This window comes from Empidonax traillii, unplaced genomic scaffold (assembly GCF_003031625.1).
Source record: "Empidonax traillii isolate 1590-97213 ecotype Southwest subspecies unplaced genomic scaffold, ASM303162v1 scaffold14:size4059594, whole genome shotgun sequence".
NCBI classification, from domain to species: Eukaryota; Metazoa; Chordata; class Aves; order Passeriformes; family Tyrannidae; genus Empidonax; species Empidonax traillii.
This window is the reverse complement of record NW_020955207.1, coordinates 1056990-1079971: the sequence shown is the minus strand read 5'-3', so window position 1 is coordinate 1079971 and position 22982 is coordinate 1056990. Positions and strand designations below refer to the sequence as shown.

General features: G+C 39.8%; 1 protein-coding gene across 15 annotated transcripts in view; it reads right to left on the bottom strand.

The window, feature by feature from the left end:
- Positions 1-22982, bottom strand: part of ARPP21 (cAMP regulated phosphoprotein 21) — a 196729-nt gene that overhangs the window by 43227 nt on the left and 130520 nt on the right. For 13 of the 15 annotated variants that reach the window (XM_027891631.1, XM_027891734.1, XM_027891752.1 and 10 more), the window contains 5 exons: positions 21509-21741; positions 11829-12059; positions 7368-7537; positions 5726-5830; positions 3078-3344 (listed from right to left, as the gene is read on the bottom strand). In XM_027891631.1, coding sequence (XP_027747432.1) covers positions 3078-3344; positions 5726-5830; positions 7368-7537; positions 11829-12059; positions 21509-21741 — 1006 coding nt within the window. The remainder of the gene's footprint in view (positions 1-3077; positions 3345-5725; positions 5831-7367; positions 7538-11828; positions 12060-21508; positions 21742-22982) is intronic. The other 2 variants (XM_027891725.1, XM_027891744.1) reach the window with 1 other exon arrangement.

Sequence of the window (22982 nt, the reverse complement as noted above, 5' to 3'; positions counted from 1 at the left end):
TGATATAAAGCAAACAGTCATTTGCTGCTAAAGCAAATGCCAGGGTTTTGGCATTTTGGTGTGATTTTTTTGTTTGTTTGTTTTGGCTTTTTGTTTTTTTTCCCCTATTGGTTGAACAAAGATAGATTCTTATTTTCAGGTTACTAAATCATGACTGTTGTCAAGCTAGGGAATAGCTGTGATGAAAGAAGAAGCATAAGAAACATAAGGGGTCCTCTCACCTCTTCTTAGGCATGTCATTTCAAATCCAGTCTGTCTCTACAGACCAGGAGAAAGAATCTCGAAGACTGGCTGTAGAGCCACATTTAACTGAACTTTAATATATTAGATAATAATTTAAATGCAGTACTGCTGTGTTTGTAGACTTGGAGAGCATTTCTTTCTCCTTGTTTCAGGTGCCAAAGTAAATAATCATACTCACAGGACCTCCACCCAAGTTTTCACTGCTATTTTCCAACAGCATACAGAGCATCACAGCCAGCCTTATCAGCAATGCATTTACAGGAACTAATTAGCCATTAGAGTCATGCCTCTTTTTCACTGGTATAAATTCAATAGCAACATTTAAGATATAAAAGTGCTTTTACATTGATTGCATTGCACTGATTAATGTATCATATAATGTTTTGCTTCCATTACCATCTTTATTGCTCTTTTTTTTAGAGCCTGCATCAGACCACCTGGCTTGGTGTCTGAGAGCAGACTTAGTATTGCATCTAAGCCCCAAAGAGTAAAAACAGCTGATTCAGATTGAGCAAGTTGTGCCACGGGCAAGACAAGGAGTTGGGGTCTACCTGCACAGAAAGCTGAGCTCTCAGGGCAGAAGAACTACTATTTCCCAAGGATTCATTCCTCTTTTTATAGAAGTCATCCCCTATTTTCCATACAAGTGCTACAATTAGTATCCAAACCACTGTGCCACATTCTAGGACTGAAGTGAATGAATTAAAACTAGAAATGTCAATCAGAATTTCCCCTCAGTGCATGCAGAGGCAGAGAGTGGCTGCCCTCTTCTCCCACCGGCAGACCAAGGCCACTGTGCTTTCTCAGGATAGGGACACATCCAGCAGGGACTAAATCCTGCCATGCCCTTTTCCACAGGTATCTGACAAGGATTGTTTGGAAGAGCAACAAGCTGGAGATGAATGGTGTTCGCGGATGCAGAGGAAGATGACAGTGCTGAATTTCTCACCTTTCTACATCCCCCAAGCACAAACCATTCCCCAGTGAAATAACTGAAGTTGTTACAAAGATATTTTTCTGCTCTCAGTAACTTTCCACTCTGTTACAGTACAGGAGGAAAGTACCCCTAAGCACCATATTTCGGTTATGGTCAGAGACACAGTGGCCATTCGACACACCAGTACTGTACCAGTCCTACTGCAGCCTGTACGTGAAAAGGCACCTCCTCATCACTTGTCCTCTGAAGAAGGTAATCTGCACCAGAGCAAGTATAAATCAGGGAAAACAGCTTCATATAGTAACACTACACGATACTGAGTAAAAACCCTGCACCCTGTGGCACATGGAAGAGTGAAATCCAAGGCTCAACCACAGGCAGGCAAGACCTGTGGGCAAACCCGCCAAAGCAGCCTCTAGAGAGTAAACCAAGGTGGGGTCCAGCAGAGATCCCAGGGAGAGCTGCACACCTGGTCTCACCCACAGGAGTAAGGAGGCAGCCTGGGGACCCCATCATGGCAGGCAGCACGATGCTGCAGCCCCCACAATCCCCGGCAAACACCGGCTGGCAGAGCTGGGAAACACATCACTTTGTCTGCTGCGGACACAGCCTGTAAAATGGAGGTGCTCCCATTTATCTGGTTCACTGGAAATGTTGTGAGGTTTGATTAAACTATGTTTGAAAACACTGAGAGTACCTGGAGGTTGTCCAGGAGGACTGAAGCCTGGACAGCCTCTACTTACTCACTTAGGAAGCACAATCTAGGTGGGGAGAGAGATACACTAGGGAATTCTGCCCTTTAGTTCATTCTTTCTTTCCCAAATCAAAAAAAACCCCACTACATTTGACAAACTATAAAATCTCTTTTCTAGCAATATTTTCCTTTTTTTTTAAAAAAACCCCCACATTATACTGAGTTGCAGCCCCTTAAAACATGCTCTTGGCAAGCCTTCTCTGAGAAAAAATAGCCATATATTTTCTAACCACTGAAACTATGTATGTCACAGTCCTCTATGGGATGTCAGCATCCAGCAGTCTTCAGATTTCTTTTACTGTCAATTAGTGATCTAATTAACTAGATCTTTAGGTCACGTGAAACATTGTAACAATAAAAATTCTTCATTGCCGTGGCAATACAGAATTCCATTAACAAACACAAATGGAGATTTTAAGTAAGCAGCAGTAAACAAATAAAGAAAAAAAACCCCAAACTAGCAGGGTTTATACTCATTTACATTAAAAGAAATGGTGATTTTTTTACTTTATTTTTATATATTTTCTTCCATAGGACAAAATTTAAAAAGGAGAAGTATTGTTAATGCCATTTGAAGTAGAATTTAAACAAAGTTATCTATAATTGGATAAAGAAATTTGTCTTTTTAATGTGTATGCCTTGAAAATTGGCCAGAAAGTCATCTGTGCATTTTACTTCTTGACAGTAATCACTTTCAATATTCTGTAAAGGTACCCAGGAGACAAGCAGAGATGTTTGGTAGTGAACAGTAAAACATAATCAGTCTTCAGGAAGACAGTTAAAATTACTGATCTGTGACATCTCACATGTTCAAGTCAATTAAATATGATTAACGACTACCTGGGCTGATGTGCATGTTGCTCTTTTGGTATATATACAAGGGGAAAAGGACCATGGATATTTACTCACCCTCCTCCTTCATATTCATGTGCAGATGTGTCCTGGAGTACAAACATATGTTCAAAAAATGTTTTGAGGGTAAGGAAGGAATTGATGAAACCCAGAAAATGATAGATGCTTTGCAAGTTTGCTGCTGCCTAAAAATCTGCTAAGCTTTTACCAGGGGAAGGGAAAAAACCCTAGAATTTTTATGTTCTCTTTCTGATGCTACGAGCACCATGCCAAACCAAAGGTTTTGCCTACCTGAGCAGGTGGTGGTGGCTGTTGCACAAAGCCCTGGGGTGGTGGTGGTGGTGGCTGCAGCACTTGCTGGGATACTGGTGGACCTGAACCTGTAAAGCCTCCCGGGGGAAGCTGTTGACTTGGGGAAGCCATAATGTAACTCGTCTGCTGGGCAGGCTGCTGCAAGATAGGCGATGGGTATACAGGACCAGAAGGTGATTCAGGGTTGTCTCCTGATGATTGACGACTTAAGCTCATCTGGTTAAACTGTGCTGTCATGTCATCTCGCTGCAGGGCAAAAGACAGTAGAAAATGATGTAGACATGATGTCCGCAGTAGACACACAAATTAGCAAAACAAAACAGGTTCAGAGCACGAGGGGAAAAGGAATCGCTCAGTTCAAATCCATGCCAAACTTTGCATGGATATCTACAAAAATGGAGCCAATTAAAATCAAAATCTCTACAAATGCTTTGACAAATACTTCTAGACTGCAAGGTAAATATCATCACTTGGCACAAAAGCCAAATTTGGCTCTTACCCTGCCCCCCTCACCTTCTATTCCAGAATGACAAGTGAACTTTACAGTGTTAAAAGAAGACATTTTAAATACAAAGGGCATGAAAATAATAGTACAAATACCTCTATCCCCAAACATAGAATTTGTCAGCCAAGCACATGCTGGTAATTTCACCTGTGTTTCAAATTGATCCTAAGAGGAATTCAGTAGGATTCAGGTGCAGACCTTTCCCTTTTTGGACTGTTTTGAAAATCCAAGGTTGTAAACATAGAGAAGATTAAAAAAAGCTAAGCCTTATGTTGCTATTTCAAAGCTTTCTATGCTGCGTTGGAAAGAAATAAGTACTTTCTTTGACTGGAGAGGGAAAAAAGAATCTATGGTAGGATGAACGTTCCAAGTAAAGTCAATGGACCTAAGTTTCATTACATGCTGGTAATAACACAGGCACTCTGGACAGAATCTGTTCAGTCTTGCAAAAAGAGTCATACTATTAAGAGCTCTCAAGTTTATTCTGTGAAGGTCAAAGATTTACAAATGTACTTCTATGCATCTTCATCTATGCCCATATTATAAGACTTTTAAATACTCCATATAAAACTCTCTTGTGTGCTAATATGCAGATTACAGAAAGGAAATAAGCACTATAAAAATGCATTTTGCTTGGAACATTAATATTATTTTTTAAACGGCGACTCTTCAGTTTTGTTTGCAGCCTAGTGGTGTTCATCCTCCAACACCATCCAGCACAATGCATTTAATGGCAGGAAACTTCAAAACGTGTAAAAAGAAAAAAAAAATTGCTTGTGGAAAGCATTGACAGAGACTGCAGAGAGACTCACTCTCCCAACTCTGAGAGCAGATACCATGGATCAACACTGTAAATACTCCTGACAGATCATCAGGTGGTATATGGTAGTAATGCTATTAACTTTACTCTCATCCTACATTCATATTCAGGCAAATAAGTTGTCTGTCTGAAGGTGTTCCTTTAAAAACCTAGGTTATTTGTTACCTGAATGGCAAATGACTGCAAACAGATTTTACAAGAAACTTCACTGATCCAGGAATGCCTTTGGATTTGCACAATAAAGGAGTTTCAAAACTCTATAATTTATACAGTGTTTGTATAATGTAATGTATATTGAAGACATTAATTCAGGTGAGGTTGCACTATTAACTTAGCCAATAAAAATATCAGCCTTCTTATGCCTACCTCTAAAACAACCTGACAGTCCTGCAACACACTTTTCAAGAGAAATAGCAGTGAGATATGCAACTTTTGTTCAGCATGGAATAATTTTTATTCTCCTTTAAATGGTACCACTCATCTACCAGGCACTAATAACACTATTTTATCTGCAAGGATCCACTCAGCTTTGTTTTTATCACTTACTATAACTACATGACATCTCTACCTTGGGGAAAAAAAAAAAACAAAACCAAACAGTTATAAACAAGATTATTAGAGCAAGAGAGAAAAACAGAAAAAAATTTTGTAGTGCCTCTTAAAATGTCAGCTTCATTTTAGAACAGTATAATCTTGGCCCTGTAAGCACCAAGCCAGAATCAGACTCTAGAAGAGCACTCTAGTAATTTTAATTATACATGTGCATTGGTGCACTGTCATGATGTATAGCGTATCACATCTTCTGCAGCTGGTTCACCACTACTCTCTTTCCCAAGGTCTCTGGTATCATCAGGAAATAAATCCAGGCAAGGGATTTAGTACACAGATAAAATAATATAAAATAAAAAATAATGCTTTCTAGAGGTCTCTTCTCCAGTCTTTGTGGAAGATAAAAGAGGGATAACCTAAATCTCAATTATTCAAGTTAGCAATTTAAGATCCCTTGACATTAAGTGACAAGACATAAGCTTTTATCACAGGCACAACAAAATATTTTTCTTGAGGCTCTGCTAACCACGTAGAGAGCCCTGCTCCTAACATCATCCTGCAGGTTAGCTAACCAGAATCAGTGGGACTGTTCTTACAAAATGCTTGTCAGTACCAAAAGCATTAAGGCAAATGGGTATTTAGACAGGGTTCTCATGTGGGACACCTGTCATTGCAGTGCTCCCCAGAGGCTCTTGGGCATAGTCATGCTCACATCCCCAGCTTCAAGGAAAGAAAAAAGAAAATCTTTAGTACCACAGAAAACTGCTGCGTTGGAGAGACTGGCAGGAGATGCTGGGGAGGATAAGAAACTGTTGGATATTGGACTGACTGAGAAGATGGCTGCATTGTCTGAACAGGCTGCAAAGTAAACACAGTGAAAGACAATAAATTCAACCATTTAGAGAGAGATAACCACCATCACCACCACCTTTGTTATTGAGAACAAAAGTATCAATCACAGCTCTGAAAATACAGGTGACTCATCACCAGCCCAAGTACAACAGGTCAGGTACTGCAATTTTAGACTTCATTTTAGCCTTATATCAAACAATTCTTTATTACAGATATTTCTGCCTCTTTTCACATATTTGATGGATGTTGGATTAAATAAAGTCAAGATGTATCTTCTTATTACTAATGTGAGCCAAAGCCAAATTATGATTCTACATTTAATTTACAAAGATATAAATGGAAGAGCAGCACAGTATAAGTGCATATTTGAATTTTGCTGTTAGTCACTGATTTAACTCCGAGTGTGTCATAGGCAAAGGAATAATGATTATAAAGATGCTTTGTCAGAACACAAGAGTTTTTAAAAAAATTATGAAGAACAGGTAGTGAATTATCAACAGACAGGCCATCAGCTTTGAGCAGATGTTTATCTAAGTGAAGAAACAATTCTCCACAGCACTATTACCTTGGAATAGCTTTAGTATTCCTTTCAATTTAACCTCTCATATAACTTCTTACACAGGTTTGGTACTAACCCTGCCTTCTAAAACTGTGAGGACCAGATCAAGTAATAAAAGCCATAACCATGTAAGTCCAAATCAAGTAAAATCAAAGCAACTACACCAAATTTAAACATTGTATTTCTGGGTAACCTGGGATGAAACTGTGCCAAATTATAAAGCTGCACAAGAACTGCAGTAGATCTTGGCTGCTCTGTGACCAAACATGATACAGGATTCTTGCTTGAGTCGTTCCCTCCGCCTGCTCTGCTCTGAGAGAGCAGACACGCAATCCACAAAATTAAGTTTGAACCAGATCCAAAGCCTGCTGCCCATGCTTGGCTACACCTGGCCACATGCCACAGCCAGCCCAGGGACCAGAGAGCTGACACACCATGGCACTGTGCTCAAACCACTCTGCTCTTTCCCTCTCCTGCTGTGGCTCCAGAATTTCTAGCTCAGAGCAGGGTCATGGCAAGAACATGGGGTGCAGGCAGAAAACCACCAAGTTGGGGCAGAGGTGCTTGGAGAGTGGGTTACCCATAGATTGGGTTCAATACAACTGGACATGAAAAAGTTTGTAGAGCCCTTCATTGTACTTGGTTCTTTGACTCAAACCCACTGCTGTCAAAAGGGTCAGAGAAAGGTCACTCTTGGAGAGAATTACAGGTTTCACTACTTTGAAAATGAATGCTTCAGCTTCTGCTTATGGGTGAATTTTGCAAAATAACCTTATGTAGACGTACACCAACTCGCTTAACAGCTCTTTTGAAAATTAAATCATCCTTTACACAGAACTGAAAAGGTAATCTTCTCTATCTGTTTCATCCATGTTGAAAAGCACTTTCTGACATTTTCATCTAGCTGCATTCCTCCCTCCTATCCTTTAGGTCATTCTTCATATTCCTGAGAGCTCCTTTTTTTCCAATGGCCACCACACCTACCTGTGTGACAAGGTGACTTGCCATTTGTTGCTGTGGCTGTTGAACCTGCTGAGGCTGCTGGGATGAAGGCTGCTGCTGAGACTGTCCCACCATCTGGCTCCTCATCGTCTGCTGGCCACTGGGAGGATTGTATATTGCCGGTGTCCCATCAGGATTTACAAATGGTTGGCCTGAAACAAAACACCCTGCATTTGCTGAACACTTTAAAGAATATGCTGTCTTCTGTATGAAAGGATACAGTCATGCTTTAACTGATCACTCTTTCGCTGACCTGCTGCAACAGTAAAGTGCTCATCACTCTGAATGCCTCACTGCAGTAATTACAGTATCAGACATCTTTTTTTTTCTTTTTTTTTTTTTCCAGGCAAGACAGAGAGTAGATATTTGTTTTGAAAGGATGATTTTCCAAGGAATGGGTGGAAAGTTACCATGGCTATAAGATGATTCATACGCTCTTGTTACTTAAAGTCATTCAATGATGAATCAATTAACATTAAAATTGAACTTTGGAGCAAATGCTAAACATAGGGAATAGTCAGTTACATTTTACTCTGACACAATAGCAGTCAAATGTACACAACTACATCTGACACACTATAGTTTGTAGGAAAGACATCCCCCCCCCCCGTTACTTATTTATTTACACATTACTTATTTATTTACACATTCCAATAACACAGTGATGTACTTTTGAGAGCTGTAATTAGAGGAGACAGAACTCAAGCATTCAAGGAAGCAACAGTTAAGATGTATTTAAAAATCTCTTATATACAAGAAAAAATTCTGTCCAAAGCTCTACTAAATTGTTGAACTCATTTCACTTCAGATATTTTAGGTGGGGGGAAAAACCTTGCAAAACCAATGTTTGTTTGAAATACTAAAAAAATTTACCCAAGTCATTGTCAAAAAAAGAAATGGTATTTCTGTGTATGAAAAATGTTTTCCACGACCTCAGTTCTCTTTTCACTTCTATCATAAATCCGTAAATCAAAGGAATTACAAATGTTTCCATGAGAAAAATTTTAGCAATGATACCATAACCATTAAAGCACGTAACTAAAGTATGAATATCTGAGATGAAAAGGGAGATCTGGAGGAATTCAGTGACTCAGAGCAAGAGTGAAACCATGAAATTCTGATTTGTACACTACAAAGCATCTCTACCTGTTCTATCTACTCCTCAGACTTTCAGTTTCCCCCTCTTATGAATCACAGTCAGAAATGTCTGAGGAGCATTGGCTAAAGAACCTTGCCTTCTCTCTTTCTCTAGAGCATCAAGACTTCCCGGATGAACTCAACATCACACTCATGGTGAGAAAGGTCATGACTGAGTGGAAGAGAAGCACAAGACATCTCTGTCCACTGGTTTCCTGAATCTTGCTGTGAACACACTGGGCGACTATGGCATGGACTACCAGGATTTGGGAATCTCAGGCTCCAGAAATACTTTAGAAGATTGAGCGGCATAACAGCCACCCAAACCCTGTGTCAGATACTCAAGGAAGGCCAATAAGAAGCACTTCCTGTGGCTCAGTGAAAGATGACAGAATTGAAAGAGATAAGTCCCAGCAATCCTTTTAAAGATGAAAAAAAAAAAAAACTTTTCATGAAGAAATCTTGAAATAAGAAATGAAAAGGAGAGATCAGATGGTAACAGGGAAGACACTTGTAAATTATGAACTGTGGCCCTGATAGAAGGGCAAAGATTGCAATGTCATTTAGAGGAGTGAGAATGAAACATAAATGTTCTTAAATTGTCAAAGGGATTAAGTCAGGATGTGTCAAGAAGAATCCTTTAAAGGGTAAAGGAGAAGCAGGTGAAATGGAGAGCAAAACAGCACAGCCACATAAATGGTTCTTTGCCAAAGCAAGTAAGAAGCTTGTCTATCCGGGAAAGGAGAATGGTAAAGCAGAGAAGAAGTAAAGGAAACTGCAGATATGGAAAAGAAAGTGTGGACTGCCAACACCCGAGAAGGAGCAGAGAGGTATAATCAGAGCAAGAAGATATTGACAGCATCTGTGGACACCATTAGAGGCTTGCACAGTCAGTGACTATGTCGTCTGAAAGGAAGCATAAGATCTTTAAAGGACATAGCATTAGGATCAAAAGAGAGAAAAATACTGGAAGTAGCCACTCTGCAAGAGGAGAAGAAAGAGCTAAACAATGGCATTATATAGGGAAAGAAAATCAATTCATTACAGGAAACAAAGCTCCTTTCTCCTTTTCTTTAAACTGTCTTCTCTTCATCTATGTTTCTGACAGCATCCATCACTTTGACAGTCGATCACAGCATCTAGCAATCTAAATCTCCTCCCTACGGAGCTTCTTTTGTAATGTTACCCTAATAAGATGCAAAGATTCTGAGCCCAAAGAGTGACAAATTTGCAGCATGTATTTTGTTGCATGTAAAAAACACAATGGATGCTAAAGTATAGTCTGACTTCCAGCACAGGCAGCAGCATGAAGCTAGAAGTATGAGACAAGAATTTTAGGCTTTTAAAGAATGCTCTCCCTCTGTTTTCTATTATGTATATATTTACAAGGGAGCCACAGAAATAAAACAGAGGGTTTGAAAGAAACACAAAATCATATATATGCAAAAGTACTTGCTCCCTTAACAGATATGAGGTTCCCAGTGATGCCTCTGCAGACAACGAGGCACACTGGGAAGGAAGATGAGGTGCTCCGGTCTAGGGACAGTATTGAAAGGCATTATACCTTTAGCAGAAAAAAAGGCTCCCCAGGTGCCAGGGAAAAATATGAACTAGCTCCTGCAAATTGCTAAAGTGACAAAACAGACATAGGAGATGTTCCTCTTAAACAGCTCTTCTGGCTTTCAAGTGTGGTGAGCTCCAGTCTCTGTCCTTGCCATGGCCAGGAACAAGCACAATCTTCATGCAGCAGCAATTCCTTTCATTTGTTTCTCAGTCCTGTCACCTGAATTATGGATGACTCCTGTCTGGGCCTGCTGGGTTTTATATGGAAGTGGACCGCATAGCACACAAAATGCTGTCTTCTGTATTGACCAAGAAATTTCAGTGTTGCAGACAGAACTGAAAACTACGGGAATAACAGAAATGAGCAGATTAACATATTGATGGATTTCTCTTCTCGCTGACAGTATCAGGCTCTCATGACAACAATGCAATAGCTTGGGAAAAAGTACACTTGAATAGTGAAGGCTTCAGAAAAGTAAAGGTTTGTGCAAGTTATTAAGTCACAGCTCTGGAAAGAACTTCTCACATTTGAATCTAAACAAACAAGAAATGCTCCCTGATTTTAAATATGCTGATATATATATTGAGCAGCCCCAGATACTGCTATCTCTAAATAACTCCAGAAAGATTGGCTCAATAATTTGCCAATGCTGTGTTTTTCTTAAGTGCTGCAACTTTCTTGACCAAACTGTGACCAAAACAAAGTATTCATAGTAGTGGAGTCACAAATAAGCTTTAGGCATTTGCAGTGAAATACTGAAACACAGGGATATAATACACATAAAATACTAGTATTAAACAAAAATCCCAAAAAAAAAGCTCCTGGATGCTCTATCAAGGACTTCGAAAAAATATTTTGGAGTTCAACCCTCAGTTATCATATAATGGAAAATACATTTCACCATAGGCTTTGTTGTTTTAAACCTAGCATAACTCAGCTAAGGTTGACAGCACAGCTAGTCATGGTCACTGAAATAGTCCAAATCACTTAAAAAGTATTACAGTCTCCAACTCCCCAAACCTTTTTAATACTGACAGTACAATACCGTGGGGAGTAATAGTGTAATATGATCTGGACTTCATCTAGACCAAGGCGGTAACAAATTGCCTAAACTTTCAGCAAGCACTGAAGTTCAAACTGAGCAGTTTCCAAAGCATCCACAGTTCTTGGGTGCCTGCAAACACCTTGTTGGTGCTGGTAACTGCCAGGAATTGAAGAGTTACAGCTTTCTCTTATCACAAAACTCACAATTTAAATACAATTGCTAATTATATAGCTCACATAACAAGATTAATTCTGAAGTGCAAATTCAAATGCACTCTTTAATCCCTTTGAAATTCTGCTGTTAAGCACAATCTATAAGAATTTGACATTGTGTTTCGATTGCACTGTATCTCAGCATGCTCAATACAGAAAAGCATCTGTCCTTATTGATGGTAACAGTATGTCAGAAGATTCACAGCCAAGGAGTGCCAGGACTTCTGAATGATGAATATCCTGTCTGGGATGAAGCAAGTGTGTTTTGTATCACTTCCCACCGGCTATGCCACAATAGCCTCAGAAAGACAATCTAACTTTGCCAGCAGATTTGAAAAAGACAACTTGCAAAATGTCATTTGGATGTACATTTGCTCATAAAATGCCCCGAGGAAAATATGTCTAGAAACAAGAAATGTTCCAATTCTCCAGCTGACAGGAGAAGCACCAACAAGCAGTATCAGGCAGGAGAGAATCATACTGACCTGTGTGTGGGTTGAGAAGGATACTGCCAGGTGGTATCCCTGCAGCTTCAAGTGGAAGAATGATATAGCTGGTGTTGCTGGGGGCCACCTGGCCACTCATCCCGTTCTCAGGGTAGGACACACTGCCTGAAGAGCTGACTGTTACCCCAGGGACAAGAGATGCACTTTGGAGAGGCTGATGTATTCGTGACAGTGATCCTGAGGAGCCAGCACTGCTGGAAGACTCTGAGCCTAACAGGGAGACACAACCACAGCAGGAGAGGGGGTTACAAGGGACCCCAGTCCCCATCAAATAGGGTACATGCACAAGGAGAGCCATTTTCAGCTGCAGAGGTATACACCACTCCATGCCCAGCTAGCAGCAGGGTTTTCACTCCCTACTGAGACCAGTATCCAGTGGTAATTTTTACAACTTAAAAGAACGCTTTCCTCCCACAAAACCTGCTTCCTTCCAGCCAGTAAATAAACTTAGCAAAGATGGCACAAAAGGCTCAGCATGTATTTATAATAAGTATCAGTTCATAAGGTGTAAAGACTAAATATAAGGTTTTATAAATAAAAAAAAACTAAAGACATAACACAAAAAATACTAAACATTTTCTGTAAGAAAAAAAAGCAACAACTGAGTTATCAGTCAAATAACAAGGTAGCTGGGCAATATACATATTAATTTAAAGCTGCCTAAGATGCTACCTAAGATTTTTGCCACTTTGATTTGTCAGCACCTAACCTATTAAAATTGAGCTATTAGAGAACATCCAAAGGAGGGCAATGAAGATGATGAAGGGCCTTGAGGGGAAGCCGTATGAGGAGTGGCTGAGGTCACTTGGTCTGTTGAGCCTGGAAAAGAGGAGACTGAGGAGAGGCCTCATCGTAGTCACAACTTCCTCATGAGGGGAAGAGGAGGGGCAGGCACTGATCTCTTCTGTGGGGTGACCAGTGACAGGACGTGAAGGAACGGCCTAAAGCTGTGACAGGGGAGGTTTAAGTTGGATATTAGAAAACATTTCTTTACCCAGAGGGTGGTTGGGCACTAGAACAGGCTCCCCAGGGCAGTGGTCACAGCACCAAGCCTGACAGAGCTCAGGTTTGGATGATACTCTCAGGCACATGGTGTGACTCTTGGGGATGGTTCTGTGCAGGGCCAGGAGCTGGACTCAGTGATCTTTGTGGGTCCTTTCCAATTTGGCATATTCTGTGATTCTGTGAAATCAAATGTGCTAAACCACATTTGTGCCTGCAAGAATGGAGAGATATATTATTTTAAAACCCAAATATGATTTCCAAACTTGTGAGATACTACTTGATTAAATTTCAATTTGCTTCACATAACAAAGATGAGAATCTCTGAGAGCATAGAGCTCAGGTGATTGGCTTCCTGAAAACAGGATGTTACGGATGCAAAGTATGTTTTAATTGCAACTTCTTTAATTTTATTTCTGTGCACTGTCTATTCATCTAACCTTCACAGTGCCCACCTGCAGGTATAGACTAAAAGCAAAGACAGAACTCAGAATTCAGTTTTAGCAAACTTCTTCGAGGGCAAATTATATCCTTTCCAATATGAGATACTGTAGGTGGTCCCTGCGGTAGACTGTTTAGAGCCTCAAATTCATTTTCAGTCAAATCCCTATTGAAATTCATTTATTTCCTCATATTTAGAGAAATTAGGGCAAAGCAGGTTTCTTCTGAAGAAATCATACTAGCATCCTGTTACTTAACAGAGGGTATTTTCACAGATTTTACAGTAGGTTGCTGTGTAAGACACATTTGTTATCTATCTTCAAACTTTGTATTCATACAGTAGCTACTACAGGCACAGTCCCCTTTGTGAACTGTGCACTGCCATCACAGGACCCTAAATCTGCTTCTCCAGTATGTAATCATGAAAGTTACAGAGATTTCAGAAGAAATTTTAATTTCTATAAATACTCTTCAAATTTGTATTAATTGCTACACTTTGTCACCTCCTTGTAGACTGAGGGTAGAAATTTAGAAAAGTTATTCCTGTAGGTATAGTTTTATTTATTGGGTAATTTCAGATTTCAGTGTTTCTACAAATTGTAGAGTTATTCCTGGAGGCCATCCTCATCAAGCTGCAAGTAGTATTTGGGAATTTGGTGTCTTCCTTGAAATTGTAAAAGCAACTGCTGGAATTTAATTTTCCTTCTACATAAGTGACCAGGTTCTTCCCTGTATTTTCCTAGCCTTTCTACATGCGCTTCACGTTGGTTCTTTGAGTTCTAGCTTTATTTTCTCCTCTTTTCCTTCACCTTTTGAATTCTACATGTTAGAAAGCTACCTGGAGATGGTAGCAGTGATGAGATTTCACAAACCTCCCATTATTTCTAAGCATTTAAGTAGAATCAAGCCTGAGTTCAGACTCTCCCCACTTTTTGAGCTATTCAAAAGAAAGGCTGTTAGCATAAAAGAAGACTGCAGCTCTGATATTCAATTGTTTTGGTTTTTTTTCCTTTCCACCTCTCTCAGCTATTTATACGCCAGAATCACGGTTTGATCTATGCCAGCTTCTGAATTATAAAAGCCAGAGGACTGCAATGAATTCAGATATACTCATCAATTGATAGGCAGAAACAGTGACAAATCCTCTGAAGCTATCACCTCATATTGGTCAAGCTGATAGCTTTGAAATGTCTGCCATAAAAGACCTGAGATCTGCTCTCCCATGTCAGTAGATGAAGCCACTGATTTTGAAGGAACACAAATAAGTCACAAAAACATATCAAGAATTTTCTGACTGTTTGGAAAAAAAAAATCCCAGAAATCACTGCTTTATCAATTTTGCCCCCATTTATCCTCTATAAAAATGATCTACTTTTTTTCCATCACTATAATTTACTTCCTATCATTTTAAGTCTAGACCTATTAAGCTAAGAAAGTGTAAAGTCCAACACTAATGTTTGGAAATTAACACCAATTAATCTTATCTTTGTAGCTCTGATTAGCTGTTTTCATGCTGTCTAAATCTGGAATAAGAAGTCACTACATAATGAATTCAGTACTGTAGAAAAGGGGAAAAAATTGAACTATCTGACTTTATTCATACTCACATTAGAGATGTCTTGCTAAAGATTTTGGAAAGGAACTTGGTCTTAATGAGATTTTTGTCCCCATTACACAATACAACCTCTTTTTTTTTTTTTTCAGTATGTAATGATGCATACTTCTTCTAGATTATTTTACAATTTTCTTGCTTCTTCACAGTTGACATAATAATAACCTTCACATTCTCATCACTTTCCATTAATATTTTTTTAACTATTCTGAGAGATACAGAAGTTCAAAAAGTTGTAAAAGAGGGTTTGCAGGGGAGAGAACATGGCAGTACCATTAATCTCCCAATATTCTAAGCACTAGCGAGTGATGCAACATGTCTTGCTCTATTTTATTTCAGTCAGCATTCAGTATCTGATGACTTTGAACATCTCGGCTCATCCCACCTTCCAAGTCCAAAGCAAATTTTTCCTTTTCTATAAACTAGACTCTCAAGATCTATCCACTACTTAGTCCAGACAGTCAATTTTTTCAGATCAGTAAAGCATTGGAAGTGTTTTTCTCTTGGATATAGTTACTCGGATTAGCAATATTTATTTGCTGTTTCTGCAATTCACTTTTCTCTGTACACCCACATATTTAGTTGGGGATTTTTTATGATAATGGTACATGCTCATGTGAACATGACTATTTCTCTGAAAACTGCACTTCTAAAAATAAAACTGATGTTTCAGCATAATCAGTTGTTGGGAAGATTATGACTGGAAGCAGTTGGCTCGTGACTTATTGCACATATCAATATTCTGACAGTTTCTGTTGGACTTACCAGATCCACCAGGCTAGTGCCTGATCCAAGAGAACAATTAAAAGCAGAAATCCAGTTCCAAAACAGAGAAAAAATACAATACACAGGACACTTTATATAAAAAAAAAAATCACCCAAATAAACAAAAATGCAAAAAAACCCCCAAACAACCAAAAAACCAACCAACCAAACAAAACACCAAAAAAAAAAAAAACAAACCAGACAAACCAAAACCAGGAATGTTAACGTATTGAAATGCCTGCATATAGTCATCTTTCCCCAACAGGAGCAGCAATGAACACCTAACAGGAGAGATTAGACTTTGTCTCCAATTACTTGGAGCCCTGCCAAGGAAGTTAATGATCCCTACAGACCCGTATCAACACAGCTAATATCCCAATACAGCCAGCTTTTTGTAAATGAGGGGGAAAGAAATACACTCCAACAGATGTGCATTCCACTGAATGGAAAACACATTAAGAGAAGCTAAAGGTGCAATAGTTACATACCTTAAGTCTTCCAACAATTATTTAAATAAGTATGTAGATACACAGAGAACATTTCTTTGAAACACATCATAATAATCTATGGTAAAAACTGTGGCAATGTGTGAGGATGGGAACACGGTAGTCAATAAACTACATTTTCACTTCTTTGATGCTACAGACTGAATAGGTACATCTTTGCCTGCCTGCATGGACAACTATTTCACTTACCACTTTACATGCTTAGTCAACCCTGAAAGTCCACTATATTCCTGGAAATCTAAACCAACCAACATTTTCTATGATGTCTCAAGCAATAGCAATACAACTTGATTGCAATTTATTAACTCCCCACTCAATACTGAACTATAGTTTAACACATCTCTGCAAATGTACTACAATTCAGAATAACAGAGAAGAAAATTTTAATTGCAAAATATAATCTGTGTTTTTCAGTAGAATAAGGTTCTCTAAACAATCAACAGGTGCATGAAAATAACCATCAGAACCATTAAGATAACCATATAATGGGTTTCAAGCAGCCCCTTTTGTGAAGTTTGCAAAAATGAGGTAACGTAATTCCTACACTAAGCTCCAATTCCCGTGCAGCTGAATGCAATTAAAGTCTAAGACTAATTGACACTGCTGGACTCTACTGCAGAGAACAGCATGTTCTATGATCTCTTGCCTAGGGGGAAGCTAACATCTTTCTGTGCTTCAGCTCCCGCTTGCTTACTATGTACCATTAATTACTTGAAAAGTTAAGGTTAAGGGCAGAACATTTAATTTTGATGACAATATTAAAAGTGACCCAGAAAGACTTCAATACTAATATTGCATCACTGTATACACTCTCAAAGGCATTTGTGAGCCTTCTTTAAAAATCCTGAAACTTTTAATACTCTATGCCGAAAAAGAGTGTTTAACAATGCTTCTGTATTACTGCCAAATATACAGAATAATTTTCACATTTGAAGAGGCCACAAATATTTTCCGTAATTTAGCCAGTGAAGAACATTTTGACCAATGACTAATTTTGACTAATGACTTCATATCACATTCATATACACTATATGCAAGACAGAAATATTTTAAATTTATTACTGTGAAAGGTAAAGCTCTTCAGAGAACAGACTAGTACTTTCTGTAGAGGAGAAATGAGACAGAATTAGTGCCTATCAGGCTCTGCCACACTACCAGAGACGTGTGCCTAACATTTGTAGCAACAGCTCTGCAATTCCTTTCAACCACTGTAGTAAAGACAACAAAAAACTAATCAAGATCACTCAAAATAAAAACAGGATCAATATTTAAATGTCCACTGAGCTACAGAAAATCAGGGCTACCTATGGCCAGAGTACAGAAGATATAATGCAAAACATGCACAATGAAGTGTCACTTGGTACCTAATGCACCTTAGAAAACAAATGCAAATAGCACACAGGGGCTTTGACAGCTACTGTATGAATGCACTCAGCATTTTTTTGGTGAAGTGAAAACACTGTGTCAAGGCACATCTCCCCATTATTTTTTGAACAGTCATTCTTTTCTGCTTTAATACCATTCAATAGCATTTTGGAAAGAAGGACAGAAATAGTGATTTGTATATTATCTCCTATGACTTTTTTCAGGCTGATTGACTGTTTGACTTTGTGTCCTGGCTTTGAAGATATACATTTGTTTTGACATCCAGTCTTGCTCTTTTCCCCACCTCTTCTTTTTATTTTGTTTCTTTTTTACTCATTCTGTGCCTGAATTTAAACTTTCCAATTTAAACACCTTCCTTACAAAAAGTCAAAGCACTTACAAAAGAACATGAAATTTTAATACCACTGATGTTTTAAAAATGTATTATAAGAGCTTTCATTTGAAAGCAATTTGGGGTTTAGTGCATACAGAGTGCAGATGCATTTACAAGTATTGGCATGCTTCAGAAGCCTCTCCTTTAATACATTTCCTAAGTGCATCCTTTATTATGCTTGATTTTAACACTAAAACGGCTACTTAAAAATATTATTCTTGCAATTAGATGTCTACTTCAAACTGGATTTCCCTGACACCATTTTAAATGCTCTTCACCTCTGCAACACAATGCCGCAGAGAAATACATTTACCTGCACTCTACTGAAGGTGAATGGTACAAAAAAAGTATAGCAGAGCCCTCCTCCCTAATTCATGCACATTAAATTCAATTGCAGTGCAATGGAACGATTTGTGGGTGTCAAAGAAATGTGGAGGTAAAAACATGGTCTGCTGCATACTTCATGCCCCACTGTGTAGCCTATTCAGTTTACATTCAAACAAAAAATACACAAGAGTGTAGTTTCAAAACTATGTGCACACTGGAATTGCACACCGCCTTCCCTGGGGCATTTCCCTTAGGGAGACAGAACGCATGATACGAAGAATTCTGTCCTCTCTCTGCTTGGCTGAACACAGTGACTAAAGGGACAGGGGTAATAGTGACAAGTTCCTGCCTGGCACAGCAGGCAGGTCTCCCCTGTCATTACCCCACTGTCCCAGGTGCCCTGGGATAACAGATGTGAGGCTCTGCAAGTGGAACCAAACAGTGGCAAGGATGGTGGTTCCTTTGGATGGAGGTTAATTCAGACTATGCTCTGAATCAAATATGCTTCCATAAATTAAAAAGTATGGGTCATGGTCATACCAGACTCCCTTCTGAAGGGAACAGAAGGCCCAGTGTGCTGATCAGACTCACTTCTCGGGGTCGTCTGCTGCCTTGAGGCCCATCATGGGCACAGTGACCACAAAAAGACAGTTTCTTCTCTCTCAGAGAAGTAATGGGGTGGTGGAGGAGGGAGAGAACAACTACCTTGGACTTACAGAGGGACACTTTGGCCTGTTTACGAAACTGATTGGCAGGGTCTCTTGGGAGGCAGTCCTGAGGGGCAACAGGGTCCAGGAGGGCTGGAAATCTTGAAGGCATAGGAGTAACTTGTAACCATGTGCCAAAAGACAAGCCGGCATGGAAGACAGCCAGCTTGGCTCAACAGAGAGCTTTGGCCAGAACTCAGGAAAAAAAGAGTTTATGACCTTTGAACAAGGGAAAGTTTAATCAGGAGGGCTACAAGGATATTGTGAGGTTATGAAGGCAGAAAATTAGAAGGGCAAAAGCTCAACTGGAATTTAATCTGGCTACTGCTGTAAAATATAATAAAGAATGTTTCTGAAAACATATTAACAATAAAAGGAAAGCTAAAGAGAATTTCCATCCTTTATTGGATTTGGGGGGAAGCAAAGTGAAAGGGGCTGAGGAAAAGGCTGAGGTACTTAATGCCTTCTTTGCCTCAGCCTCCAATATCCAGAACAGCTGTTTTCTGGGTCCCCAGTCCGAAGAGCTGGAGGACAGAGACAGGAAGCAGAATGAAGCCCCCATAATCCAAGGTGAAATAGTTAGTGATCTGCTACACCACTTAGACATACAAGTCTATGAGGTCAGATGAGATCCACCCAAAGGTTCTGAGAGAGCAGGTGGAAGTGCTCACTGAGCCACTTTTCATCGTTATCAGCAGTCCTGATTCACCAGAGATGTCTCAGTTGACTGGAAGTTAGCAAATGTGATGCCCATCTACAAAAAAGGCTGGAAGAAGGGTCTGGGGAACTAAAGGCCTGTCAGTCTGACCTTGGTGTGAGAAAACTTATGGAGCAGATCATCTATGATGCCATTATGTGGCATTTACAGGACAACCAGAACATCCAGCCCAGCCAATACAGGTTTATGAAAGGTAAGTCCTTACTGACTGACTTGTTCTCCTTCAGTGGCAAGGTGACCCACTTAGTGGATGAGGGAAAGGCTATGGGTGTTGTATACCTGGACTTAACTAGAGCCTTTAATGCTGTTTTCCATAGCACCTTCATGGAAACTGGCTGCTCATGGCCTGGATGATTGCACTTTTTACCCTGGCTGATGGCCAGGTCCAGAGTAAGGGAAAATGGAGTTGCATCCAGTTGGCAGCTGGTCACAAGTGCTGTTGCCCATGGCTCAGTATTGCAGCCAGTCCTGTTTAATATCTTTATCCATGATCTGGACAAGGGGATCAAGTGCACTCTCAGGAAGCTTGCAGATGACACCAAGATGGGAGGGACTGTTGATGTGCTAGAGGGTAGAAAGGTTCAGCAGAGGAATCTGGACAGGCTGGGTCAATGGGCCAAGGCTAATTTTATGAGGTTCAATGAGACCAAGAGCCAGGTCCGCAGTTGGGTCACAACCACCCCAGGTACTACTACAGGCTTGAGAAAGAGTGGCTGGAAAGCTGCCTGGTGGAAAAGGACCTGAGGGTGTTGATCAACAGCCAGCTGGATATGAGCCAGCAGTGTGCCCAGGTGGCTAAGAAGGCCAATGGCATCCTGGCTTGTATCAGAAATAGTGTGGCCAGTAGTGAAATTTCAGAAAGTGAAATCTGACCAACTCAGGTTTGATAAACTGGGTGAAAATTTAGTAGTGTCCATAAAACACTCTCAAGCTGAAAGAGCACTAAGTGCTAAGTATTGATTACCACATGTCCTGTACTATATGTATCAAATGAACCAATCTGATGGAATCATCTGATGGGCTCATTATTTATTATGCACTTTTACACTAAAGTATATTGAGTAGATTAATGGCATAGCTTGAAATTACTTAGATCCAGGCCCTGTGACTCACTCATATGTTAAAGTACTCATTAAGTTAATGCAAATAAATGCAGAATTCCCACTACGTTCATAGTCTGCTTAAATGGTGCTTTCATTTACTGGGAACTAAATGAAGAAATGGAGAGATTGTGGGACCTCTGTGAATCCAGCACTTCTGCCTGCTTCCACCACAGCCTCATCGGCCAGCAGCAAGGCAAGGCTGTTCTCCAAGATACAGATGGTCTGCATTTTACCAAGGACAACAAAACGTTCTTGGATTTCTCATCAGATAAATGACATTTAACTATTCACAAGTTAAAAATATTAAGATTAATAAAAAGGTAAAATCTGTGCTTTCTCTGAAAGGATTACCATCTTTTCAGGCTACAAGTGTAGATGGTGTTCATATAGGATGCGCACATACTGTACTCCAAGAAAATCCTTCCTCTCCCATGATTTCCAAACCTTGGACACCATGCTTTTTTCTTGGTTCCTAAAAAGTCAATACTGGGTACCCAGATACTAGCATCTATAGACGGACATACACATCTCCTGTGTACAGGAAATACAGCTGTTTATGTATTTCACCACCTAGTCCAACCATAGGGGTGAGACTACACGTTCTCTGAAGGTCCCTTCCAACCCAAACTATTCTGTGATATACCTAACTCAGACAAGTACCAGTACAGCCATTTATCACCACATAACAAGGAGCACTGTGAACCCAATACAGTACTAGCTACCTGTTTTAGACAGTTTGCCGGTACTTCTGTTACTTGATGAGCTATCTCCTCTTGTCAGGACGGTTATCCCACCGAAACTGGCTGTCTTTGTTATGGCTGGCTTCAAATTTCGATTTGAGCTGTCTGAGTCCGTGCTGCTCCATGGCCTCTGGTGGTCTGTCCACTTTAATTCATTCTCTGTACTGCTCTGTCGACTGCCAGATGTCTTCCCAATGCTGTCTCTATTACCCCTACAGACATGAGGAAACAAAGACTTATACACAAATAAAACCATGTCACAGCAGAGTTTATCTTTGGGTACCCTGCAGCGACCCTAATAAAGAAAAAGGAAATACTCTTCATTTATGAAAGCATGTTTGAAACAGGGGATTTGACCCCCACACTTATCTGCCTTCAGCATGTAAACAGTGCTATACTGTTTTTATATGCACAGCACTTACCACAGTTCCCTTTTTGCATATTCCCTAAGAGCACTTCACCAGATGTGGCTGACAGAGCACTACTAGGCAGCACTGATGTAGCATTTCTGTTGTCTGTTGAGGGTTCTCTTCTCTCAGCAAACCCCTCACTGCTTCTCACTTTTCTGTGCATCCCCTGTGATGTTTTTCACACTAACTTCACCAGCCCTCTACCTTTGTCTTCATACCCATCCTCCTTATTTTTATTGCGTCTTGCTCCCAGTCATTATCTGTTTTGTGAAGTCATCCAAAGCTTCCCTAAACATGTGTCCTCTCAGTGTGATCCCAAACTCCTCACTGTTAACACTCCACCTAGAGATGCATGAGTTGGTTTGCTTTATTTCCCCTCTGCATACAGTTGCGAGAATCTCAGGGCAGAGGCTGTCTGTCCTTGAACCCAGTGCAATGTGAATAACAACACACTAAACTGTGACCAGAATCTGGAGGAGAATTTGGCTTATTTATGGTGAACTTTTACACTGTACTGCTAAAATGTCAAAACCAGAATGCTATAACACCTTAGTGCACCATGACTGTTACCCAAGTGATGCTCATAACACTGTCTTTGGAAGTCTTTTAGAAGACATTTTCCACCCTTCTGTCTTATTTTACATTATAATAACTTGCAGGCTCAAAGCTCTTTCTAAAAATCAAAAAGGATGGGACAGTATCTATTTTTATTTTTTCTTTGTCCTTTTTGTCCTTGTGAACATAGCTCCTACGTTTTATTTGGAGAACCTGCTGGGCTGTGTCACTTGGGACATGAAGGAGCAGCACATCAAAGATAGGATCAGGCTGTTGCACTCCTTGCCTGTGAACCCAACCTCTTGCAGATGTGATCAGCAATATAAACCTGTTGACCTTTGCTAGATCCAGACTGTGGGAAGGCATGGAGAAAAATAGCAATAAAGCAATAACACAAAAAAAGGAAAAAGATTTTGAAAATAAATCACCCTAAGATTTAACAGGAAAGAAAGACACCAAAGTATATTATTTAAAGACTCTTTTGTACT